The sequence below is a fragment of the Hoplias malabaricus genome, chromosome 6, assembly GCF_029633855.1.
Source record: "Hoplias malabaricus isolate fHopMal1 chromosome 6, fHopMal1.hap1, whole genome shotgun sequence".
In the NCBI taxonomy this organism is placed as follows: domain Eukaryota; kingdom Metazoa; phylum Chordata; class Actinopteri; order Characiformes; family Erythrinidae; genus Hoplias; species Hoplias malabaricus.
This window is the reverse complement of record NC_089805.1, coordinates 3,366,064-3,392,964: the sequence shown is the minus strand read 5'-3', so window position 1 is coordinate 3,392,964 and position 26,901 is coordinate 3,366,064. Positions and strand designations below refer to the sequence as shown.

The 26,901-nt window shown below is 41.2% G+C and overlaps 2 protein-coding genes across 7 annotated transcripts in view; both read right to left on the bottom strand.

The window, feature by feature from the left end:
* ep300b (E1A binding protein p300 b) overlaps window positions 1–24,139 on the bottom strand; it is a 35,734-nt gene extending 11,595 nt beyond the window's left edge. For 2 of the 5 annotated variants that reach the window (XM_066673474.1, XM_066673475.1), the window contains exons 1-18: window positions 22,118–24,139; window positions 20,065–20,651; window positions 16,635–16,802; window positions 16,217–16,454; window positions 14,179–14,292; window positions 12,981–13,226; window positions 12,068–12,173; window positions 10,876–11,010; window positions 10,334–10,451; window positions 10,098–10,242; window positions 9,638–9,715; window positions 9,388–9,461; window positions 7,967–8,125; window positions 7,202–7,642; window positions 5,422–5,658; window positions 4,835–5,006; window positions 4,526–4,677; window positions 354–593 (exon numbers count right to left, since the gene is read on the bottom strand). In XM_066673474.1, coding sequence (XP_066529571.1) covers window positions 354–593; window positions 4,526–4,677; window positions 4,835–5,006; window positions 5,422–5,658; window positions 7,202–7,642; window positions 7,967–8,125; window positions 9,388–9,461; window positions 9,638–9,715; window positions 10,098–10,242; window positions 10,334–10,451; window positions 10,876–11,010; window positions 12,068–12,173; window positions 12,981–13,226; window positions 14,179–14,292; window positions 16,217–16,454; window positions 16,635–16,802; window positions 20,065–20,651; window positions 22,118–22,211 — 3,504 coding nt within the window. In that variant the 5' untranslated portion in view covers window positions 22,212–24,139. The remainder of the gene's footprint in view (window positions 1–353; window positions 594–4,525; window positions 4,678–4,834; window positions 5,007–5,421; window positions 5,659–7,201; window positions 7,643–7,966; window positions 8,126–9,387; window positions 9,462–9,637; window positions 9,716–10,097; window positions 10,243–10,333; window positions 10,452–10,875; window positions 11,011–12,067; window positions 12,174–12,980; window positions 13,227–14,178; window positions 14,293–16,216; window positions 16,455–16,634; window positions 16,803–20,064; window positions 20,652–22,117) is intronic. The other 3 variants (XM_066673476.1, XM_066673479.1, XM_066673478.1) reach the window with 2 other exon arrangements.
* Window positions 24,140–24,439: 300 nt separating this feature from the next.
* xpnpep3 (X-prolyl aminopeptidase 3, mitochondrial) overlaps window positions 24,440–26,901 on the bottom strand; it is a 38,794-nt gene continuing 36,332 nt past the window's right edge. Inside the window, exon 11 of one of the 2 annotated variants that reach the window (XM_066674262.1) lies at window positions 24,440–25,950. In XM_066674262.1, the coding sequence (XP_066530359.1) occupies window positions 25,778–25,950 (173 nt within the window). In that variant the 3' untranslated portion in view covers window positions 24,440–25,777. The remainder of the gene's footprint in view (window positions 25,951–26,901) is intronic. The other variant, XM_066674261.1, reaches the window with a different exon arrangement.

Here is a 26,901-nt window from a genome sequence, read left to right as displayed (position 1 = left end):
TAAATTGCTAAAGCTACAATTTGCTAATCTTAAAAGCTCACTCAAGTCTGGGCGCTGGGAGACTCGCCGATTGGGGTCAGTGGCCATTTCCAGCCACCGGCTTGACGGACGCTCGGGTTCGGTTCTAGGTGGAGGCAAAAAATATTTCTTCGTTGGTGGAGGCAAAAAATATTCAAATGCCCGGTTCGTATCTTGGAAAGTTCGTTAGTATAGGCGTTCTTTAGTAGAGGTTCCACTGTATATAACAGATTTAATAAAAGCCTTTACCCCAAAATAAGTTCATGCTAAACTCTGCAGAAATTACAACCAAATATCTCACCCATTACAAAAGACACCCGTGTGTTCACACTGACCTTTCTTCCGCAGCAGTAGCCGAGAGACTGCATTACTGGGTCTATCTCCTGCTCAAACACTTCGGCTAGTTTGGAGCAATATTTATAGACACGTGAGGTTTTCCTGTTGTAGAGCCAGGCATTGTTGAACATCAGCCAGACGTCATCAACATACTGCCATGGTTCCTGGTACTGTCCCGTGTCCAGTTTTCGCTTTATGGTGGACAGATCCATTGGGTTCTTCACAATATCAAAATAGTCCTGGAGGAGTAATGAAGGACGTGAATACACGAGGAAGGAGGTTGAGTGAGATGGATGAACGGAAGGAGAGGCCATCATCACAATCATCAGGGTAGTAAAGCGTCACGGAGAAGGACGTCATCATAGCCATAATGTTCAAGCGCAGCAGAGCAAGAGGACATCCAGAAGAAAGATGATTCAGAGGTGGAGCCGGATCAGAAAGGAGACAAGAGGAAGGCAATGTTGAGCGCTGTGGAAAAGTTCATGTGCACAAACAAGAGAAACGTAACAGATTCCTGCTCCCTCAATTTCACCCTGCACCCACACACACAGATACTTCCATACATACACATGTGATCTAAAGCAATCACATGGAGGACTGTAGGCTAGAAAGCTGCGAGGTGACAATGTTGCAAATGGACCCTAAAGGATTTTCAAGGGACTTCGCTTTTGTTATCAGTGAGCTTTGGACTTAATTGAGATTTATCAACACTTATCCCACACCAAGTAAAAAGCTTTAGGTTCAATGGCTTCCCAGGGCTAAAGTGCTGTACTAATTAAGCAAGTCTTCTGACATTACAATTCACTTGGTTAGTTGGCACCAAGGCACTGAATACAGCCAATAATGGAACTTGTGTAACTTGCGTTGCTTGTCCAAGGGACTGGGTCTAAAGCTCACTGATGCTAGCCCAATGCCACAGTGACCCTACACCTCAAAAATTCCAAATGCATGGCTTAAAGTATTTAAAATATTATATATATACACAAAATATATGAAAAACCTTCAGTTAACTGCTACAAAAACACGAATGTGGCTCTTCAAATAGCTTACCGGTATTAGACAAAGTGCAGGGTCAGTGTAGCCTTTTTGGCTGTGCCTATAATAGCTGAAGTTTGGGTTTGAATGCATATTGAGAAGCTGTATGTGTGTACAGGTGTGCATGTGTGTGTGTGGTTTGGCAGGCTGGGTGCAGAGGAAGACTGGACTGTAACAACACAGTAATGAACTAGAGCAGGACACAATGACTGAATAGCAGCATGAACAGCAAACTGAAGCAAACAGTGCAACCTTGAGGATGAATAGAGCATGACACATAGCATTCAGAGAGAGAGAACAGAGAGAGGTTAAATTGCTAAAGCTGGATATGTGGCTAAAATTGACTTATTGCAAAAAAGGAGCAAGTAGTAATTGATTAAGTTGTAAAAAGGTTTAACGTAAATTGTAAGCAATAAGCAGCACCAACAACAATGGCAAAATGACACAATTTAGACACTTCCCGGGAATATATCATGGCAGGGCCCTTATTTTTTGCCTTGGGTATAAAAAAAAGTGTATAGAAAAATGTGTAATGAATTACTGAGATTGAACTAGATATCATTAAAAGAGCCCGTTGTGTATTTAAGAACACTCCTGTAAACATTAAATTAGCGCATAAAGCACACACACTATAAAAAAGGGACCAATGAAGATGAGCCAGTCGAAATGTGCCAAATACCCACACACTAACAAGATATCTACCACTAATCATTTGGAAAAAACAAACAAACAAAAAGACTTCACTATATAAACATAACAGAAAACAGTTCTGTTGACTATGCAAGATTAGAGAAGTCAATCTGAACAGATTATTAATATGAAACACTACAGTTTTACTAAGTAAATTGTGACGGTCCTAATTTATTGTAGAACACTAGAAGGGCAGGCCCTACCACCATTGGATGTAGTTAAGAGAAAGATGTAGTTAAGAGTCATAGAGAAAGTTTGGAAGAAACTACAGCTATATTCTTATTCTCAAATTTACAAGTTTTAAAATTAGTGATGCACTGAAATTTTGAGGAGGCACAATATATTTGTTGTTTTAGGGCAAAATTCAAGTGTCAAACAAGAGTTTATGTTTAATGAAATAACACGTTTTGGCTTTCGGTTACACTGATTTTTCAGGTTGAGAATTACCATTTAATATATTGTGATTAATGTTGTAACCGCCCAGAACAGATTAAAACACACACACAAAATAAACCGTGGAGAGGCACTGCATTTCATCTGATATACAACTGGAGCATCATCCTCCAGGGGCCCTGCTGGGCTGGCATGCATATTTATTTATTTTTTTGTTAATGTGGACAGAGATTTGTTTTTTTAATTCAATTTGAGTGTGAATTTTATATGCTTTCATAAAGATGTGTGTAGCAAGTGGCCTCTTAGACTGTGCTCTAAAGTTTCATAACCTAGTACAGGAGGTCCTCGGGTTACGTCAGTCCCGAGTTATGATGTTTCTTGGTTACGACACATCTCCCATTTACTGTATAAAGCCTTGTTTCGACTCAAGTGGTTTTGCATCATGAACGTCATAACGCGAACTTCGTGTTTGGTGTGCGCGGTGGAAGAATACACGGTTACGTGACTCTTGATAATTAGGGAGGGGGGGTTACTGTGCTGAACAAGTGTTCAACGTGGATGAGACAGGCTTGTATGTACGTATGTTCCGACTTACACCTAAAATCGGTTTACGACGCGACGTAGGAACGGATCAACGTCGTAAGTCGAGGACCCCCTGTATAATCGGCGTGAACATCATTGGATATTGTGACCGTGTAAGAACCCAATGCTAATCTTGTGATGTTTAGAGATCCAATCTTCATTTCGCTCAAGATTAATAGGCAGGAGAAATTAAAAGCATAAAAATGAGGAATGGTGATTAAAATGCTGTAGCAGATCAAATGGGAAATGCTGGCTGAGGGGAGACATTACAGACATTAATAAGAGAGGTTTTTAATCTTTGTTCATAACAAGTCCCCACTAGCACTGTTCCTAAAATGACAAAATTGTTAACCAACAATTAATTTCAATGGATATTTAATTGTTGCCTGTTGTATATAATCACAATTTTTTTCTCATAAGCTTTCTTTTTTGAGTATTTTCTAATTTTCGGCATCAACCTTGAATTTTCTTTTCAGTGCATCCCTAATGGAAACCAAACTCATTTAATGTTACTTTAGATTGAAAATATCTGTTATTGTCTTGAAGTTTTTGGCACACTTCATATCCACACAGACACACAAGCACAAAGACAACCTAAATGCAATCAAACCACAGTTAAACAGCTATAAAAGTGAGACATGAACTGAACTGAAGACAAATACGGATTAAATCGGGCTTTTAAAAATATGTATTTTAAAAATATTTAATTCTCCCATTAGTTAGATGCAACTGCAAGCAGAGTAACTAAATAAACATTATAGCTGTTTTGCAGTTTGACTGATTTGGCTGATCTGCTAAGACTAGTAGGAGAGGCTTTTTAAATTGTCTGAGTAAAATCCTTTCTGTTCCCTCTCTCAGCACAGGTCAAGGATCATGTTGTTGTTGTTAAATTCTGTCTATTTTCTATATGGGTTATTAGGCAGATGGAAGCATCGGGCCAAACATGAGCACCAAGCATGGACATCAGGCCTAAATTAAGCAATGGGCTATGAACTGCTGAAAGCGTGACGGACTAAAATATTACCTTGGACTACACTTGTAGTCCTGTTACATTAACTGTATCCCAATTATGGCCAAGGTGGAGATTTAGAATGATGAATTACATGTAATGAATGGTAATTCAGAAAAAACAAAATGATTTGGTCCACACTGACCTGATTCACCAGCAAGGCAATGAACACACTGCCGCAGTGTTCATTGCATTATGTGGTGCATAGTGAGGTGAGGGTCAGAGAAGTCAGACACACGCACGCACGCACACCTGTGCACACGCACACGCGCGCACGCACGCACACACAAACAGGGTAAACCACTTCTTTACGTTCTCCGATACAAGCATCACGAGGAGAGGAAGGTGTGTGAGAGAAAGAGAGGTAGAAAGAGGAAAAGAAAACATGATTCTAATGACTCTAAAGCTAAGGTTTTTGATTGGAGCACAGGAAGCAGAATGCGTGTGAGCGCAGGGCCTTACCAGGTTAGTTTTGTTACTAGTTCGAATACGTACAGGTATCCCCAGCAGCTGGGGGTCCACCGGCTGGCGGAATGGCAGAGACTCGGGGTCCTGCCTATACAGAGCCTCCAGAGTGGGCATCAGAGCCTGCCGGATCTCCTCTGGCTTAAAAACTGAGAGACAGGAGAGAGAGAGAGAGATTGTGTTATTATCAAGTCACAGTCATCGTACAAGAGTATAATCTGGTAAATACGTTGGATACGTCCATGTGTGAGCGCCTATCATTAAAAAAGTATGGTTATCACTGCAAACGTTCACGCGTGGGCCTACTTTTCTTCTTGCTCTGTGTGCTGGCGGTGGAGTTGTTCGTTGCTGCCGGTTTCTCCTCTTCTTCTTTGGGTTCAGTCTTCATCTCTGGTTTCTTGTCTTCTCCCGTCACACTTATGGATGTCTCCATAGGTTCTGTCTTGCAGTCTTCACCAGATGGCTCCTCCTTCTTTATCTAGCACAAATACGGGAGATGTTATATGAGCTCACACAACACAGACTGCAGCTCTAAAAAAACAAACATGGGCTCCATCCAGAAACATGGTTCACAGCTCCTGGTCACCCTCTACTGTGATACTGCTAGGAGCCGAAAAGGTAAACAACAAGAAAAATTATACAGACAATAATTCAATATATATCACAATACAAAATGTTTCAATGTTTCATGACCTCCTACTAGCAAGTCTGCCTCTTGCATCTTGATTTAAATAAAGGGAATGTTCAGCCTTTTATGTCATAGAACATAGCAGGATATTAACTCAAACTATATAGTGCTTAGCACATTTGGATTCATCAGATGTTTCCTAATGCACATTCATCAATAAGGAGAAAACCAAATACATTTGATTTCTGCAGAACTATCACTTTACCTTGATTTCACACACATCAGGTTTTTCCTCAGTCTTGATTTCCTCCTGCATGGTTGTCACTGCGCTTGATGCTTGGCTCTCTGCTTCGTTCTCATCTTCATCCTCTGGTTGTTTGACCTCTGTTTTGAGGTCAGCCAGAGAGGAGCCATCAGCAGATGTTTGCTGGGGTTCAGGGAAACTGACTGACGCTGGAGTGGACACTTGTCCATCCGCTGCCAGAGATGATTTGTGTGATGGCTGAGAAACAACAATTATTACCAATTAGAAAAGTACAAAGAATACTCACATTCTTCTACAAGCATTAAAGCATCTATTAAAATGAACTATTTTTATATTTCATGGTCAAACTACTCTATGTGTTTTTTAGTGAGGTACAAACAATTCTGTATTATTACATAGACCTGAGACTAAACCAGATATTTTTATATCATCTGATGTCAAATAATAAAAACTGTGCGCAGATGTAAGTCTGAGGCTAGTCTCAGCCACAGCTGGCTGTCCCACAAGTTGATGGACATTCTGATATTTTCAGGGCATTAAAGGCTAAGCAGCAGCTCTATGAAAGTGTCAAACAAATAAATACAGTGGAATGAGTTCCTAACTTGTGTTTATTGAGAGTCAGAAAACATGTTATTTCTTACTAATTCAAGGAATAAGGTTTAAAAGACCGTTGTCCCCCCCCTCCCCTCCAACGGTGTTCGGATGGTGGACAACACTCTAGAAGTTGCACTTAATTTAATGCAAAATGACGAAAAGGTGTGTTTTTTTTGGCTGCAATCATTCAATGTACAGTGGGACATCTGTGCACAAATGGCCCAAAGATCCCAAAATATCCAGAAAATGGACTAAATTTGTCCACTTTAAACGGGCACTTTGGAAAGGACCATCCGCTCACTCCGTTATCTGTAGCTCATTTCACTGGCGCTTTTCCAACAATATGGGCATGTAAGGACACCAACGAAAGGTGTTGAAGAGCCTCTGTAACATGGAGGTAAACAGGGTAAGGACATTCACTTCGCCTGTTTTAGTTGGTGTTAGTTAACGTTAGCTTGACTCGCTAAACTCGGTGCTCAGATTATACTCGGCTACGTAGCTGCATTACGGAGGTTTATAGTGTCGGAGGAATTCGACTTCGATCACATTTACAAGAATAACGGTACCTCTACATTTGAGTTTAGCTTATTGCTAGGCTATTGTCATGAATAATGTTGGTTATTTAGCTCAATTTTAAAGCAAATTAAGTTGCTATTTTCATTTTAATTCATACTTATATATGTCAGTAACTAAAATAATGTGAAATATTCATAGAGGTCCATTAAGTGGTGCTTAGCCTTTAAGTTTAGCAAGATTTTGCCAGTTGTAATCTGATTGGCTATCCGTCTCCTTCTACATGCCAAAATATTAGACTTATAATTGGTCCTTCTGCCTTTCAGTCAAATTTCCTTTCCGGTAGTAGTAGGCAGTTCTTGGCTAGATTAAGTGGCGAAAGGTGAGACTAATGTGATACTGACACCCAGCAACAGATCGGGTGCTGTGCAAAGCTACTTTCAAAAATTAAAATAAAAATAAAAAATAAAACTAGGTTTTACTACTATAAATACAATTATTTCAGTCACATTTGGGCATTCAGTATATTTTAAATTCTGAGTTAATGATTCAGAATAATCAGCTCAAGTTACAGGCCAAAATAATCACAATCAAAAAGATTTAAAATGGAAAATTAAGTAAAATTATAGACAGTCTAATATGGGTTTTTTAAAATTAAAGTAAACAAATTTACCGGTGTGTGTGGATGAGCATTCAGCCCCAAAGCGTTCTGGGAAGGCACAGACGAGGTCAGTCCCACCTGAGAACCTCCCGGGGCTCCGCCTCCATGCGTCTGTGACTGCAGCTGATTGGTTTTCTCCGGCTGCTGCTGTGGGATGGGAGGGGCCATAGTGCCCGAGTTTGGCGTGTGTGGCTGAGGCGTGTGGTTTCCAGGCAACTGGGGAGGAGTCTGATGAGGTTTAGGTGTGAGGCTCCTGGCGGGAGACGGTGTATTTTGCTGCAGGGGCGGAGCATGTGTGTGTGTGTTCGGGGTTTGTGGACAGTGCGTGTGAGAGTTGGGAGGTTGTGTGGAGGACGGGAGATTGGGCGAAGGACCCATTGGACCAGGACCTTGAACAGTAGGTGGGGTAGGAACCGCTGGACTACTGACTGGCAGTAAAGGAGGTGTGGACATCTGAGAGAAAGAGAACGGGAAGGCGTAAAAGAATCAGTCCAGGTTTTACTCATTATTTAAAACAGAAACGTAAAAAAGAACAAACACCACTCGTGTATGTGTTGTTGTGAAGACCTGGAGAAGTATAAATATGTTAGTTTTTCTACAGTAAATACAATATAAAACGTGAACACATTTTTAATCTAGAGTGATCTGTTGCTCCTTCAACACCAACAGCTGTCAGCTACATCCTAATATCTGAAAAATTCATGCTGGGTGGCATGAGGTTGTAGTCAAGTGAATGCTAAAGACTAAACAAATCAAAGGCGGCATCAGAATACCCACCTGAGGCAGTCCTCCTTGTGGGCCAGGCTGGTTCAGTCCCATGTTGCCCTGGACTGGAGAAGCACCAGCTCCAGGGAATTGGTTCTGGTTCTGCATGAACTGGTTCTGCATAGGACCCATGTTGGGCTGAGCCATTCGTGGCGCTCCTTGCATCCCCATCTAATACAAACAAACAAACACAAAAAAAGGCAGAATTATAGTTTAATTATTTAAAAAGTAAGTAATTCTATTACACCGTGACCCTGAAATGGATTAAAGGCTAAGCACCAGCTCTATGAAAGTGTCAAACAAATAAATACAGTGGAATTTGAGTTCCTAACTTGTGTTTATTGATAGTCAGAAAACATGTTATTTCTTACTAATTCAAGGAATAAGGTTTAAAAGACCGTTGGTCCCCCCTCAACGGTGTTGGGAAACTCTAATAGGCGTCTTGCCTGTGACGTAGATGGTGGACAACACTCTAGAAGCTGCACTTAATTTAATGCAAAATGAAGGAAAAGTGTGTTGTTTTTGGCTGCAATCATTCAATGTACAGTGGGACATCTGTGAACAAATGGCCCAAAGATCCCAAAATATCCAGAAAATGAACTAAATTTGTCCACTTTAAACGGGCACTTTGGAAAGGACCATCCGCTCACTCCGTTATCTGTAGCTCATTTCACTGGCGCTTTTCCAACAATATGGGCATGTAAGGGCACCAACGAAAGGTGTTGAAGAGCCTCTGTAACATGGAGGTAAACAGGGTAAGGACACTCACTTCGCCTGTTTTAGTTGGTGTTAGTTAACGTTAGCTTGACTCGCTAAACTCGGTGCTCAGATTATACTCGGCTACGTAGCTGCATTACGGAGGTTTATATGTCGGATGAATTCGAGTTCGACTTCGATCACATTTACAAGAATAACGGTACCTCTACATTTGAGTTTAGTTTATTGCTAGGCTATTGTCATGAATAATGTTGGTTATTTAGCTAGATACTGTCATAACAGTCAGTCATAACGGTGTTTTACCGCGGCGTTGTTCAGCTGTTGTCCACCAGTGACGTCACGGTCGCGTTCAAGAATTTTTCCATCAATTTAATAAAATTGTCAGTTTTAAAGCAAATTAATGTCAGTAACTTAAATAATGTTAAATATTCACGGAGGTCCATTAAGTGGTGCTTAGCCTTTAAAGTGGAAAAGATGATGACTGTTCTACTACACATCCTTCTGAATTTATTCAGTGCATTATAACCTTAAATCTCTCGACTATTTTAATTATGCAATACAATTTTATTGGAGTACAGATCATATTTCAGTTAATATCAGGTACTACTATGTTCTTCTTAATGAACAGAATTGTGAGTAAAGCTGTGAAAATATTAATTCTAGGTTTTTCCGCGCCCTGGTGGTATATAAAATGTAGATAACACTGTTTTGCCTACCTGGCTGAGGTTTCCTCCCATGGGCAGCGGAGGTGTCATACCTTGCATTCCCAACTGACCAAACTGATTCATAGCTGCAAAGACATGCCAATTTAACGGTTATAAAGTAGTACAGTGTTTAACATCATTTACAACCATTTTAAATACATCTTAGAAGGACAACGCTTACAGCACCATCACCTGGATATAAAATAAAAACTGAGGCAGACTTTTTTTCCTGCCAGAGCAGTTTTTTTGTGTGTGTATTTACCAGCAGGGTTCTGCATTCTGTTGCCCATCTGATTGGGTCCCGTGGGTCGAGCAAGTGATGGATCTGGCAAAGGGCCATCTGAAATAGAGAGAGAGAGAGAGGGGAAAAAAGGAAATATTTAACATAACACATGACCCATGAGTTACCCATACAAAACATATAGGATTACACAGATTTACAGTTTTGCAGCATAAAAACGGTAGTGACACCCTACCAACACCATCAGCTTTAATGCTGTTCATTGTCTGGATTTCTTTAACTAAGGTGAAAGTATTTAACTGTGAATACTTATGAAGGGGAAACCTCAACTGATCTTTTAAAAGGAAGCCAACACTCCGCATTGTGCACTTTTAAAGGCCACAATATTAAATGATGTAGCCTGGATGTGTGCTGCCTACACCTGTGTGTGTGTCTGTCTGTGTGTGCATCTGTCTGCCTGTCTCTCCGTATGGGTACACACTCTGTGGCCCCTGCTGCGGTAGTGTGTTGGATGGTATCCCAGGCTGCCCCATCATGCCTTGTTTCTGCAGCCTTGTCCTCCTCTTCTCCTCCAACTCCTTCTGAATCTTGTAGATTTTTTCAGCCAAGAGGTGGTAGTACTCCGCCTAGGGGTGGGGAGAAGCATGAGTTCAATTCTTCCTTTCTATGTTAGTAATGCTGTAGTCAGAATTATCAGGTGTAGGTGTGTGTTCTCACCCTGCTGTTGGCAGATTCATACATGTCTCCCTCTACTTTTCGAGCATACGCCACCAGGTTCTCCATCCGTCTGTCCTTTAGAGCAGCAGGGTCCGGTGTGGGGAAGATAGCCTGCACACTGCTCACACACACAAACGAACAAAGTTATGTTAAAAGAACTGAGGAAAAATCCAATATTAATTGGATTTAATTCTGAAAAACTATTTTAAAATAAAATTGTTTTTAACTAAAGCACTTAGCACACAATGGGAAAATGGGGGGGGGGGGTCTCTCTACTGTTTCCATTCATTTATTTTATTCAAATCTGGCCATCTATTCAGATAAAGGTCATGACCAAATCAGAAAGCAAATGACTCATTACGTCTATTTGCTCTGTGTGATGAATACGGTGAGCAGTAGCATCTGTGACAGGTGTGTCAGTGTGCATCTGTTACAGGATTGGTGGTCTGCCTGCAAAGACGTTGGCCTGTTTGATGTGGCTGCCTTGGTTTGTGTGAACAAACGTGTGTATGTCTGCGTACGTGTGTTCACGAGTTACTCACAGCTTGTGCACAAGGTGGTTGCGAAGGTCCTGTGTAATATCTTCATGCCAATTTTTCCTCACCCCTGCTGCAGAGGGGGGTGTGGCCACAGGCACAGAACCCATAGCCCCCACACCTGACCCCTCATTCATTAGACTGAAAAAGAGGAAAAACTCATGAGTAATCTTGGTGTTAACTACAGTGAACTTGTGATGAATTAAATTGAAAATTAGAGGTAAACGTCCCACAAAATTGGTAGGTGACTGATAAATCCAGTAGTGGACACTGTGGGAAGCAACTACTGGTGGAGGAAAGTGTCTGAATTTAGTAGTAAAACTCAAACAGCCCTTTTCCACCAAAAGAATCGGTTTCATTCCTGACTCTTGAAACCTTGGCACTCTCCAAAAAAATGGCTCCGTTTTCTCCAGTTTAGATTGGAGCCATTGATACATCATCAGCGGGGGCGCCAGCACCACAGATACACAGATAGAGCCATGACAGGGTCATGGTTTATTCTTTGTTTACAGCGGGTTCAGATGAGAGTGAGATATAATACACGTGGTATATGTTGAGCAGTTCTGTGTTGTCCTGCTGTGCTCGCGAACAGCAAAGAAAAGCAGGCAGCATGCCACGTATTGTGCTAATTACAGCCCAAGAAACACACATTTGGAGCATGTTCTTGTTTTATTTCCCATTATTTATTTATTTAACACACTGTAAATGTCCAGCTTCACTGCACAACAACACTATTTCTGGCTCTGTGTGCTTTCTGGAGTTTCTTAAGCCCGACACGCCCACGGACAATTTCACAGTTTGCGTTGAGATACCAACTCTTCTTTACTTCCAGCCGGGAACGAACTTCTGTGGTTTGCTAATCAATTGACGTTGTTGGAAATGAAGGTTTCTCATTGGTAGAAAAGCATTAATTAGTTTACAAAGAAGACAGCTGCTTACTATATGTTCTTTTGTTGTTGCTACTTGCTTGTCTGATGTTGTAAGCTGTATCAATGATGGCCAGTCACGTTTTTTTTTAATAAATCAGTAAATTAGCATTCTGAGCATGCAAATGAACAACTTTTCAGTAGACTGATCAAAAAGGATTTAAACCTTTTGAGTTAAGAGAAATAACAATACCATCCCTGCTGCAGAATGGTGCTTCCAGCATAGTGTTAGTTTAGCGTTACAGTGGTGTAGTGCATGCAGTATTATGTACCCATGTGTGTTGATGCTTCGATGTAGTATGTTGTCTGGTAGGAGGTTTGGCTGCTGATTTTGGGCTGGGACCCCAACACCACCATTAACTCCCATTGGGTTAGCGCCTGCATAAATGGAATTGAGAAATCGATACATTGATCAGCCATAACATTATTACCACCTAGGTTTCACAGTCACTGTCCATTTTATTAGCTCCAATGACCATACAGGTGCACATTGTAGTATTACAAATATAGACAGTAGTCCATTTGTTGTTCTCTGTTTCACCTTGTTTTTCGATGGTCAGTGAGCCAAAAGACCACCACAACGCAGGTATGATTTGGTAATTGTGAAAAAACAAAGTGCTCCTGTAAGGTCAGTTAAAAAGAGAATGGACAGCTGAGACAACCACATGGACAACCAGCCTCATACACAGAACAAGGCAAACGGATCAAGCGTGAGTACACCCTAACGTAGATTAATGTAAACTAGAAATGTGAGTACTGTTTGTTTGAATTCACTGTCAAATTTATGCATGTAATTCAAAATTCCAGTTTAACAATTAATATTATTACAGCAATTAAACTATTAGTAATTTCATGCATAGCTGTCATCTATACAATATAGATTTAGAAGATTTATTATGCTTAAGTACTTTTAATTCTTAATATCTTAAAGCTTTCTCAGTGATTTAAGGATTATCTACGGTACCAGTTTGGTATTTTACAAAACCGTCTTACTTCTTACTTCATACAAATGATTTGAAACTTATGACATTTTTGCAGGGAAGGGGAACAAGGTTTTCCTGCACATCATATAAATCTGGTGAAGAACTAAGGAGATGAATTAGGGTTCAATAGGAAAAATATAATCAAACTGTACTGGAATCCCACCTCTTTAAAGGAGATCTATTCAGGTGCAGAGTTACTCACCCACGCTGTTTAGTGGCCTCATTCCAGCCTGCCCTGTCACCCCTGGGGGTGTGGGGGTAGGCGGTAGCGGGTTCTGTCCAGTTGTCTGTGTGCCCTGGTAGGTGAGACCAAGGGCAGCGTAAGCTCGCTCAATGGAGCTTGGGTCAATTTGACCTGGTGGGTTTAGGCTGGGGGCAGCAGGGGCGCTGCCTGGAATTGAAGCACCTATAGATCCCCCCAGAGCCATACCAGCTCCACCCAACAGTGCTACAGGGAAAGAAAGAGAGAGAGAGAATGAAAAATACAGGAAAAAGAAATAAAACATATGGAAGAAAAAATATTTACAAAAATGCAAAATAGAAAGAAAAAATACAAGATGAAAAAAAAAAAAAAACTAATGTGCTTTTCAAATTGAAACTGAAATTAAACTGGTTTATTTGTACATTGCAATCCGACGTCGCTCTTTTCTTTGGCAATTTACTGAAGGGGTGTGAATGTTTGTTTTTTTTTGCCATTAACATTAACATGTTCATACACCATCGTCATTTTAAAATACCGTTTTCTAATGCCACAATATTAAATACTGCCCAAACCTAATCACATGCGGTCTCATATTTCACAGAGGTGAAAGCTGTCTGACAAGGCACACTGGTTTAACTTTTCCATATTTCTGAGTAAGATGGTTCCCCAAGCCTGTGATATTGCATTCCAAACTTGTGAAACATCAAGTGGCTGTGGATGGAAGTTTCTGACTAGTGCAGGTGACTGAAGCCAAGCAGGTAAACTAGCAGCTTATTTCAATGCCCAGAATGTGTTGGATACAACAGAATTTATCACTGAAGTGAACTGCCCTTATCAAACTTGCTTTACCTTGGCAAGAGGTTATATTAATTTACAGTAGATATAATGCGTTTTATGCAAATGCAACACATATCTACAAGCTTAAGTGGCATTTTGTGCAAAAACCACATATAGGTTTAATCTAGACTGTATTTAGGCAACATTTCATCGTTTGTCCCAGACATTCTCTCTACGAGATCAAGTTTAGCCTCATGATATTTGTTTCTGCAAAAGTAGCTTTAAACACCTGAATGGACACTTTTTGACAAAAGAAATACATTTATTTATTCGTTAGAAGGTTCAATAGCCAAATGCAAAGAAACGTAGATATGTTTTCATCAGTGTGTGTGTGTGTGTGTGTGTGTATGTATACACTCACACTGCTGATTCCTCTTGTCTCCTGCATTCTTCAGCGGCAGGCAGACCGGACAATCGTGCCGCGTGCAGTTCTTCCAATGAGAAATTATCTGCCTCGAGGACGCACAGTGAGCAACTGGAAAGAGGGAGAAAGAGTGTGAGCCAGAGAAAAAAGACAAATAGATAGACAGAGATGACAGGAAAGTAAGACAATATAGAGCAGGTGTGAACAACTCCTAGAGGGCCAGTCTCATACACAGTTTTGAAGTTGCCATACTCGTACACATGAGCTGAATCACCAGGCAAAGTGAGTGTATCTGCATAGTGCAACTACCAAACTTTTCTGGAAACCAGCCCTCCAGGACTGGAGGTGTGCACCTCTAAAACAAAGGCAAAGGTGGTCCAACAAACATCATAATATAACTTTTAAATGCATTAAATGCGTTAAAAATAAAAAATCGCTAAACTAATGCTGCACGGTGGTGCAGCAGGTAGTGTCGCAATCACACAGTTCCAGGGACCTGGAGGTTTTGGGTTCAAATCCTGCTCCGGGTGACTGTCTGAGGAGTGTGGTGTGTTCTCCCCGTGTCCGCGTGGGTTTCCTCCGGGTGACTGTCTGAGGAGTGTGGTGTGTTCTCCCCGTGTCTGCGTGGGTTTCCTCCGGGTGACTGTCTGTGAGGAGTGTGGTGTGTTCTCCCCGTGTCTGCGTGGGTTTCCTCCGGGTGACTGTGAGGAGTTTGGTGTGTTCTCCCTGTGTCTGTGTGGGTTTCCTCCGGGTGACTGTCTGTGAGGAGTGTGGTGTGTTCTCCCTGTGTCTGTGTGGGTTTCCTCCGGGTGACTGTGAGGAGTTTGGTGTGTTCTCCCTGTGTCTGCGTGGGTTTCCTCCGGGTGACTGTGAGGAGTTTGGTGTGTTCTCCCTGTGTCCGTGTGGGTTTCCTCCGGGTGACTGTCTGTGAGGAGTGTGGTGTGTTCTCCCTGTGTCCGTGTGGGTTTCCTCCAGGTGACTGTCTGTGAGAAGTATGGTGGGTGCTCCGGTTTCCTCCCACAGTACAAAAACACACGTTGGTAGATGGATTGGTGACACAAAAGTGTCCGTAGGTTTGAGTGAATGTGTGAGTGTGTTTCACACTGTGAAGGACTGGTGCCCCCTCCAGGGTGTGTTCCTGTCTTGCACCCAGTGATTCTAGGTAGGCTACGGACCCACAAACTGGAAAAGCGGTTACAAATTCTAATGTTTCTCAATTGTTGGAAATGAAAGAGGATTTTGATATATTATTTAACTACTGCTGAAATTTTAAAACATACCATTCATTCCTCGGGCCACATAGGCATACACTACCAGGTTTGAAGTGTTTATTATTGTATTGTCACACAAATAGCAGCTACCATGTACCTATTAATTCTCTGAGATTATACAGAATGCTGCTGCACATAATGCTTTTGGAATGGGGCACAACACTTAGCAGCTACTTATATAGAACATAACTAATTTACATATATATATTTAATTATATACTTAAAGACCTAGTATTAACTCTACAGGTCAGGGTTTAACAATCCTGCGAAATATCTATCTGCAATTTAACATGCAAATACTGTGGTTGCAATAGAAACAGCAATGGTATTCTTTAAATTAAGGTTTAGGGCCAAGATAATGTGGCTTTAATTCTGAATGTAGCTTGTCAGACTGTCAGCGGTTGTTGTCATGTACACAGTAAAGGGTGTGGTTGCCACGGGCTGCTCTTGCGATATGAAAAAAGGCTTTCTTTAATTGTGAGTTTGTTATAAAAGCATTTGATCATCAAACTTTACTATACAAGAGTATCGGGTTTGAAAAATGAACTTGTAAAATGAATCAGAACTGTTTTGCTATTCAATGGGTCCAGGTAGGCTCAGGATCCACCACAACCCTCAACTGGATAAGTGCATCACAAGAAACCTTAAAAAATGTCAAATAGAGCCCCTTTAAATTATAGAGTTAGTTTGGTTTTCTGTATATTCAAATAGCCATCCGTTTTCCTATATTGCATAGAAGGGAAGACACTCAGGTACACTCTTACCCTGGCAGGACTTGCCAGCCTGGCAGTGGGTCATGTGGTTGAGGACATTCTTCATGGTCCTGCAGTGGGGCAGGTTACACTGCCGAACTTCACCATTAGCCTGCTCCCTCCTCTGGCATTTATGGGCATGCAGCAGGAGTACCAGCTGCTGCTGAATCAACTTCCGCTTCTCTGGGTCTGCTGTAGGGGGTGCTACAGCACCTGGACCGGATACCCCACCCACAACACCTGAACCAGGCTGAAAAGAGAGGACAGAACCGGCATGAAAAATGTATCATTCAAAATCTGGATTCTCTAAGCATCTCCAAGGATGGTAAACTATCTTGAAAGTGATGGGTTAGTGTATTCTGAAAACTACAAAAATGAACTTCTGCAATTTCATATTAGATATTGCAACTTTGTGTGTGATGGCACTCACTAGACCAGGGACGTTCTGTCCAGGCTGTGGTTTCTTATCCATGTTGAACTGGGCAAGGCTGTTGGGGAGAGCAGCTTTGTTCTGGTGGGGAGGGGCAAGTGATTGACCACCACACTGACCATATCCAGCCACATAAGATCCAGCACCAGCACCAGGGATCATATTCATCTGTATATGAGAGAGAGAGAGAAAATCAGAGATCACAAATAAATTTCTCAGAGATTATTCCATATTCCATTACTATATGACTATTCACTATATGTCTTTATTTGAGTTCTACTGGATAGCCAGGTTTTCCTATACTGCACAATGCTACAAAGCCAGGAGGGTGAAGGCTAGCATGCGCTTACTCTGAACCAGGTGAAGCATCATCGAACAGATCAAGATGCTACAATTCTGTTACATCGACTGATTCCCACCTGCATTGTTTAGCATCAGACTGCGTGTTGACGGAGGAAGAACAGGCCTCCTGAAAATGGCAAGCACTTAAAAAGCTGCACCACTCAGAGGCCAACGCATTACTATCAGGTGGACTGAATTTAGAACATTCAGTGAAGAAAAAATTAAAAATTAAATAAACAAACAAATAACTCCAGACAGTTCTAAAAAGTAAAACCTGACATCACTGCTGTAGCCTCACACCACTTCAAAAATCCTGAGTCTCTCTACAGCAATCAATGTTTGAGCAATGTTCACCTAGCCTCTTTTCTGTTCACTGAATATGTTCAGACAATTTTACACTAGAGTATATTTACAATTTACATTGTACCAGGTTTTAGAGGTAACTTACACATTACTGAAAGTAAACAAAGGATGTGCACAGGGTTTATTCAAATTGTATGTCACTTTGTTTAACATTTAAAATGACATACAGCTCAGATGTGAATAGATTTGCTTGTGTCAAAGCATTGTAATGGTTTAAATGTTTTGCACCGCTTTTACAGAGGCTGGAATTCATTTCTGCTACTTAATTGCCAAATAATGCCCACTGTGATTGCCTCAAATATCCCAATCGCACCAATATTTGAAAATACGTATATAAATCAGCAGAAGTATTAATTTCATTTAATATTGGTAGGAGTAGGGCCTACTGTTGAGCATTTAGTGAAACAATGACATAAAAAAAATATTCCTAATACAATAACTCCATCTTTAGGTTGGAGTATATTTGGTGAGAATATGTACTAATCTGTACCATCACATATGCTATATTAATCAATATATAAAAAAAAAAAAGAGCACACTACCACAAAATGAGCAAAAACCACCATTAAAAGCAGTTCACTGAAAATGAAGCATCCCAAAATATTAAACAACAGATGGAAAGCCATTTAGAAACTTATATAGTGAGCTGACTCACATTAACTCACATAAAAACAGGGTAAAACCTAGTTCATTATCAATAATTCCCATCATAACATCAGCCATTTTGAACCTTTAAATACTAGTCTTGTACATGTGCACAAGCTCCTTCACAACAAATTTATCCCAGCCTTGTATTTACCCTACGGCATATAGCACTGTACAATATATAAACACTGCTCTGAAGTGATTTGAACCAATTTGAAGATTTGCATGTAGAGCACATACTACAATAAAATAACTTGGGTTTTAGGCAAAAAAACAAACAAAAACAAATACATATACACACACAGTGAAACCTTGACTTATGAGTGAACTTTGGAATTTTCCGAGCCATTGCTTGGTTGATTTTTTGCTTTAAGATGCAAGCCAAGATTCAGTTCACTTGGTTATCTTGCCATGCACCTCTGTCGTATCGCTGTCTTTTTTTTCTGTTGTTGTAGCATTAAGTGTGTAGCGAGTAAGATAAGTTACGCGATAGAACAAGAAAAGAAAAACTCCCCCAACCTCCTCCGCCAAACTCCTCCACTTCCGCCAGCATCTTTGTCAGATCTTCAAGGTAAATACACTTAATAGAACCCATTTATTTATTTACATTCTCATTTATTATCTATTATTATTTTTGTTTTTTTATAAATTATTTTCCTATTTAAATACAGGTAACAATAAAGGTTGTGGGTTTTGGGGGGCTGGAATGAATTAATTGTATTTCAATTCATTTTATTGGGGTAATTTAATTTGACATACGAGCAAATTGAGTTACGAGCTCGGGCACACAACGAATTAAACTCACGAGTGAAGGTATTACTGCAATATACATATTTTAACATACAGAGCTAAAGCAATAGGACATATGTAGAATGTTGAACCATTGTTTTCAAATGTTTTTAGCTATGAATTAATTTTTTCTTTTCCTAAGGGTTTTTGAACATTAAAGTCCATAGTGATACACAATGAATTTGAATTTTTTTAATTGGTACGGAAATATTTGCTAATCCAAGACTATGAATTATATCGAGGTTTTCTTTTACTTTTCTTTATATAAAATTTATTTACATTATTAGTTTGGCCAAACTTTCAGTGAACCCTTAAGTACTCTATACTCTAACTTGGGTTTAGCATGCACAGCTGAGACCAGGGCCTCTGGAAACTGTGGATGTCTGCACCGTTGTTACTCATGAGTAGCAAAAATCAAGTAACTACATGCAGTCCCGTGATCTGAAAGACTGAAGCAGTGGCGTAAGTTAACTAGGCAATAAACTTGATTTTTTATTTTTTTAAATGAATGAATATGGTGTCCTCAAATACCAATCATTAGCCATTTCTGCTTTTTGTTTCCCTTTTGAAAACCTCTGAATCTGTGACTCATTTTGTTGTCATCAAAATGATAATAATACGTTCAAGCCAGTTTCGCTTTCTGAATTTCATGGACACAAAAGAGTTGAAATTTGATTGTTGGAACAAGCAAGATATCTTCCTGCATTAATTATATATATATATATATATTCCTTAATAAAGTATTACATCTGTCCAATAACACAGTTATAACCTACTACTGCCAAAAAACTTCACCATCACCTCTACTTAAGATGGCATGCTGGGGTACTTTGGAATGGTCAAGATGTCAATTCAATGCACAGAAGTATTAGTTTGCCTGTATCAGTGTTTATATTTTGACCGTGATACAACCTTGAAATTCAGATGATCCAACAAATATAGAACAATTTCTAAATGACGCAGAAGACATTTTTGATAACAGCACCCCCTGCCATACACGGATACCTACTTAGATACTTAAAATTATTTCTAGAGTGGGGGTTTTGTAATTAAAAAACACCCCATTGATAACCTCAGAGGTCTGCTGGCTTATGTTTTTAAATTTCAAAAATTTATCCAGATGGATTTTGATGCAAAATTATCTTTCTGGAGATGTTATTTTCTGTGATCCATCCCCATTAACAGGATTAGACCTATTCGCTTGGTTAGTTTTACTCCTAAACAGTCTGACCATGGCTATAAGTGTTACGGTCAGAGGACTGGCTGTGTCAGATGAATCAGTGTGCTTTACCTTGTTAATCGCTCCTGGTTGTTGGGCTCTAAGGCTTGCCTGGCCCATCTGCTGCTGCTGTTGTAGGGGGTCTGCCATTACTCCACCGTTCCCTGACATCCCTGCACCAACATTTGCATTGCCATAACCCATCCTGGGTGCCCCGTTCATCACTTGCCCTCCCATCATGCCTTGAGCTTGCCCATTCCCCTTCTGCCCTCCCATCATGCCCCTGTTCAAGCCTGCCACCATGCCGGCCGACGTCATCATACCACCCTGCTGCTGTTGCTGTTGTGAAGCAGGGTGCCCCATACCCTGGGGTCCAGGCGACCCACTCAGGCCCCCCATCAGCCCTATGGAGGCTGGGTTACCAGGGCTGCCAGAGGTTGTAGGGTGAGCAGCGGGGGCTCCAGAGCAGAGCAGCTCCGAAAGCTGTTTGTGTTTGGCGGCTGCGTCCTGCAGTGGGCCGCCCAGGGCCGACTGACCTCCGCTGGGCAGGCCTGAAGGAAGCTGGCCCAAGTCCACTCCGCCATTAGGGAGCGCCAGGTCAGACGAGTTAATGAGCTCGTCAGGGAGGTCATGCTCCAAGTCGAAGAGTGAACCAAAATCTGACGGAAAGACAAAGAGAGAAAATAAAAATATGAACAAGTCATTCTGACATATTTATAAAGAGAAGAAAAAAAACATATTTGAAAGACATCTGAAACTGAGAAGCTGGAAGAATAGTAGAGTTCTGAGCATGCAACATCAATTATTCTGCCCTACTCAGGCTAACACACTAAGCAAAACATTGGGCTGACACACACCAAGACTGGGCTGCATCATGCGTGCTAAAACACTCCTCATCCACAGTGCTGAATAATGGGTGCACTAATAAAAACCACATGGCACAGACCATACAACAATCAACAAAACGCATGAGACAAAATGGGGGCCAATCACACGTGCTGGGATGCCAGTCACAGATTAAGATAAAATTTAAATTATGCAAAAATCAGCTGAATTAATGCGTATATTTTTTTTTAATACAAAGGCCACATCTGAAGAAATGTTACATTTAACAAGACTGTCAAGTCTGCTTTCCATATGAAAACTGAACCGGTTTTGGTGGCCAACATGACAATATATAATTGTTATTGTAATAAATTAAAGACCAATATGTTTTTGTGTGAGTTGCAAGGATATTACCAGTGAAAAGGTGACCAACCTAATTTTTGGAACTCATTTCCTAGTTTCTGTTAAATGTAGTAAAATCTCTAAAGAAATTCAGAGTGCGTTTTCACTGAATTTTGTCTAAAAAAATGTAATGCTGTAACAGATATAGTATGTCATCAACAACATTAGGTATCGTTTGTTTTATTTTGCCATATCGCTCCCCCCACCCCCCACCGCTCCCCCTACACTGCACAATAAAACACACGACGAACCTGCGTCTAACAGCACTTGGTAAAAGACGATTTCTGCTCGAGTTTTACATTTGCGAGCAACACACAAACCCGTTATACGTTTGGGCCGTTTTAAGACCGCAAACGTGTGATTAGGATGAACTTCCGATGTTTATTTCATCGAGACTATCCACTTTTCCTCAACTAAGTTGGAAGGCTTGATATGAGATTATTTCACGGTGCAAACTATACCCGCTTTAAATTGTTGAGAAGGTTAACGAGGCGATTTTAACGGTCTCGTTCGTTTTCTTATATTCTCCGCTTAATTCTATCGCGTTATTCATCCCAACACAAGAAAGGCAAAGCTAACCGGCTAGCTAACGTTAATAAAAACACAAAGCCAATTAGCTAGCCACAGCCAGCCTGCTAACTTGGCAAAAAGCGACAGGCAAAAAAATTCAAGCTGTGAGATGTGAGGATGTTCGTCGTTTTTATTAAAAAAACAGAGAAACACCGACAGCAGATAAAATAAACCACAAAGTAATTGTGAAGTTAAGAAAAAGCGCACACAAAAATAAATGTTAGCTAGCTAGCTAGCGAAGATGCAGCCATTGATGTGGCTACGTTTAGCTTAGCCTGGTTAAGTGAGACAGACAGTTGTGTAAAAATCAAATTGATTTTTTTTTTACCATTCCCGTCGCTCGCAGATAAAGATAGAGCCGGTGAAGACAGTTTAGGCCTCTTGGCTGAAGGCGGGCCGGAGTCCAAAACATTATCGGCCATATTTTTCCTCCACAAATGACTATTAAAGCATATATATATCCAGAGAGGCGAGTAGTTTCCCTTATCCAAAGTCCTGGGAGTTTATGGAAGTTCTATTCCCTTTTTCAACTTCTAAAGCTTTAACTCGTTGCTCTGTTTAACTTAAACGTCTCCGAAAATAAATAAGTTCACACTACTCTCCTCCTCGTTTCAGCTCGGGGTTAATGGCTGAAATCGCCACTTTTCCTGGTGTATTTACTGCAACCGTGGTTTATCAGTGAAATCTGTGTGAGATGGTGTTGGAAGCAGTTCATTGAGGGCTGTGTGTGGACTCATGTAGCTTCACGGGCTACGGAGACTTGGTGCCGTGACCTCTCCTCCAAAGCTGGATCCATCCTTACAGCCATAGCTGGAGACCAAGGGGGTGGGTTAGGAGATTGGAGACCAAGCTGAATTGGCAAATCAGGCAAAAACGGGAAGCAAACGCTTCTTGATGGTAAATTTCTCCCTCATGCAATGATTATGAAAACGCCCAAGATCCAGAAATCCTCCATTTGCATTGGGTCTCCATTGCAGTCGGTGTGGTTTCTTCCCAACATGATGATTCGCTCTGATTCTGGGGTCTGTGCTGGGTTTCTTCAAACGTCGCCTCATCAAAACTGCAATGTCTCTCAAATGATATTTCCCCTCACCCAGTTAGGCACCAACATTTGGGTTGGCTGAAGACTCAGTCACAAAGTGGACATCCACAATGCATGCAAAACCCCTCAAAAACGGTCTCTACGTCAAGGTAAAATTAACGTGCTTCTGCAGAAATATCCCGTGCACAACACCAGGACCTGCCAACTCCACTAGGCTTCGATGTGCAGACTATTTGGCGTGTTTTGAAACTAGGAACTGCACACGTATTGAAGGGGGTTGTTGCTCTAAGTCCTGCTCACGATTTTAGTGTTGTGTCTTTTGCCCAAACATCAAAAGTGACCAATAGAAACGTGCAGGCCTACGTTGGTGCATGTATGCATGCAGACTTCAACCTATCCGTGAATATTATCCAAAATGCACGGACCCCTTGACTTAAAAAACCCACTGCTTTTGCCCTGCAAAACGTCCCCGTGCCCACGATGCCAAAAAACAACGTCCAAAGTTCATTCGTGCAAAGAAAACATGTCAGTTCAAGACCGATGACCAAGTGTCGGGTGTTGATTTTGATGTGCAACCCCCCTTTTTTTGCAGTAGAATGATCTGGGGACAGCTGAGCACAGCGGCTACAGAAAGATCAGTGTGGAGCGCTGGGTTTTATCACCAGCGCCTCATATTCGTGTTTCAGCTCACTGACCGAAAAAAAGACGAAATGTGCACACACAAAACGAGCTAGCGAGCTCACAACAGACCGAAAAAGAGCGAAATCCTCTTGTAAGTTGAGAAAGCAGACGACAATTGCAAGAAATGAGCATTAAATCCTCCCATCCCAGCCCCTCCACACCAAGGGCTCCTCAGAAAGCTTCCCCTGGCTTTGTGATGCTCTGCATTTCTCCTCTTCTCCCTCTCTCACTTCTCTCCTCTTTTCCTTCACTTTTTTCGCGCAAGTCGTCGTTCAAAAAAAAAAAAAAAGCCCGGACCTGCTCCGTCGTGTTTTCCCGTCGCCGAACCGCGGACGAGGATTTTTTTTCCACTTTTTCGTGACCGAATTGACTGCGAGTGAAATAAATCTCTTTCAGCGCTGCGCTGCTCTCTCTCGCAGGCTCCCTTTTCCCTTCGCTTTAAAATCTATTGCCCTCTTCCGCCTCTCCATTAACGCTCGTCCTTGGATTTTTCCCTTTCATATCAGCCCCTTTCCTCCTTATCTCGCTCGCTTTCTCTCCTCCTCTCTCGGTCCGTTCGTGTATGTGGTTTTTCCCCGTTTTTCTCCTCCTCTCTCCGTCGCGTTCCCTCGGTCTCCGCTGCCTCCTTCGCTCTGCCCTGCACTAACAAAATGGCGGCTTGTTGTTTCTACTCCTCTGCCATGGGGGGGAGGGAGGGAGGGAGGGAGGGAGGTTCAGCAACACCAGAAAAACGGGGGGTGGGGGAACTGCTGCTTGGGATTTCCTCACTATTTCAGACTTGTAAGATTCTGCAAGGGGCCAGATGTCTTGTTTCTTTTTATTATTATTATTATTATTATTATTATTATTATTATTATTTCTTTATCGTTAATTTATCTTCCATTTGCAGAGGGCATGTAGCCAAAGGGGTGAAAATAATTGGAAGACAAAACCAAAACGACAAACATGAACATCCTACTTGGAGGAGAAATTCACAGAAAATGAAAATACATATGCAGTGTTTTACTAAGGAGCCAGACAATTATAGGCTAGACTCACCCTCTGAATCCTCTCTACAGGTGGAGATACTTGTATTTCATGACCCAAGATGTGCACCACACAAGATTCCTCTGCATTGGCACGATAAACAGTTAAAGAGTAGCCCTGTGTCTACAACACTTTACAGAATATTGCACACATTTATATAGTTTTATACAAACTATTATATTTTAGTTCTCTTTCATATGCTGTTCATTCAAAAAAATAATTAACAAATGTGCAATTCAAAAAATGTGTGCAATAGAAAATACTAAAGACTGCATTTAACTACACAGCTACTGTTTAACAAATAATAATAATAATAAAATCAGTCTAACAAAGCATGTTGAACTACATGCAAATGAAACTGGCATGAGATCTGCGGTCTAGAAAATTATTTTGCAGATGATAATCGGTTGTGTCTAATTTTATGTAATCAAAAATGATTTGCTGACTTTATGCATAGAAAAAGAAAAACAAACTCCTCAGATATGTATTAAATATGAAAACAGGCATGTATATATCTGACCTCACCATTTGAGTTAATATTCCCTTGGAAATTACTTACTGCATCATGAGACTCCTACTACTACTACTACTTTATTACAATTATATAGCGTTTCTATACATACTCTACCACCACCAATGTGGATCCAACTGTTTTAAATACATACACTAAATTCATTTAAATTTTTTATAGTAAAATATAGTCCAACACTGTTACCAAAAGTGAGTGCACACTTATTCTGAATATTAATGTAAGCAACTCTTTAGTGGGATGATGCTACTGTGTCTGATGTATAGCTGTGACAGGGAAGTTTCTTACAAATTACAAGAACACAATCGTAACTTAATTTGAGAGATTAGTAAGAATATAAATTTATTATGGCTAGAGGCCCCCCCAAAAAATCAAACCAAATAAACCTAACGTAGCTGAACGAAACCAGTTGTTCTCACTCATGCTAACACACACAAACACATACAAACGCACTCACACAGACCCTCCAGATGCATAATTTCCGAGACTCCTGTCAACTCAGAATGTGTGCTAAGCTCCAGTCTAAACCTTTTCCTCATAGACGTACTCTCACTTGAGGCAGGGCACTAGAACACGAGCATTAAAAGAGGAAGCGAGAAAGGACGACATTACAAAAGGGTGATATAGAAAAGTAGAAAGTCGCAATGGGAAGATGCCACCAGTAGGCTGGTTTGTGAACTGTAGGGTTCCTTGTGTGTTGTCTTCCATTCTCATCGTTTTTTCTGTGCACATGCTCTCTCCACTTCTAACACTGTTTTTGGTGCGTGTTCTGATAGGACAAGGGGAGGCCCATATTCGCTAATCACCACGTCGTCTTCTATCCGAACTCCAAGGCCCCGGAACCTCTCTGGACACAACTCGTCATTCTCACTGAAGTATAGCCCTGTGGGATGAGAAAGGGATAAGGTAGTTGTAGGTTATATACTGTAACATAGTGAAAATGTCATCACAGTATTGCATTTCATTGTTATATTTTGATAATGAATACGGTGGTTTCTCTTTTTACCAGCTGCTTTGTGTTTTAAATTTTATGCACTTTACTTATTGTATCTATGCCTCGACCTCTATGTGTTATTTTCTTTGTTTTTCAAATTGTTGTAACAGACGTGATCAACTGCTTGGAACAAGGTAAAAACAAACAAACAAACATCCATCCATTATCTGTTCTTCACAGGGCAACACACACACACTCACACATTCACTCACACCTACGGTCACTTTTGAGTCGCCAATCCACCTACCAACGTGTGTTTTTGGACTGTGGGAGGAAACTGGAGCACCCGGAGGAAACCCACGCAGACACAGGGAGAACACACCACACTCCTCACAGACAGTCACCCGGAGGAAACCCACCCGGACACAAGGTAAACACACCACACTCCACACAGACAGTCACCTGGAGGAAACCCACGCAGACACAGGGAGAACACACCACACTCCTCACAGACAGTCATCCGGAGGAAACCCACATGGACACGGGGAGAACACCCCACACTCCTCACAGACAGTCATCCGGAGGAAACCCACATGGACACAGGGAGAACACCCCACACTCCTCACAGACAGTCATCCGGAGGAAACCCACATGGACACGGGGAGAACACACCACACTCCTCACAGACAGTCACCTGGAGGAAACCCACGCAGAACACACCACACTCCCCACAGACAGTCACCCGGAGCGGGAATCGAACCCACAACCTCCAGGTCCCTGGAGCTGTGTGACTGCAACACTACCTGCTGCACCACCGTGCCGGCATAGGGTACATTTGACAATTAAAGTTTTTATATAAAATAAAAAAAATTTATTCATAAGCAAATTTTTAAAAAGCAG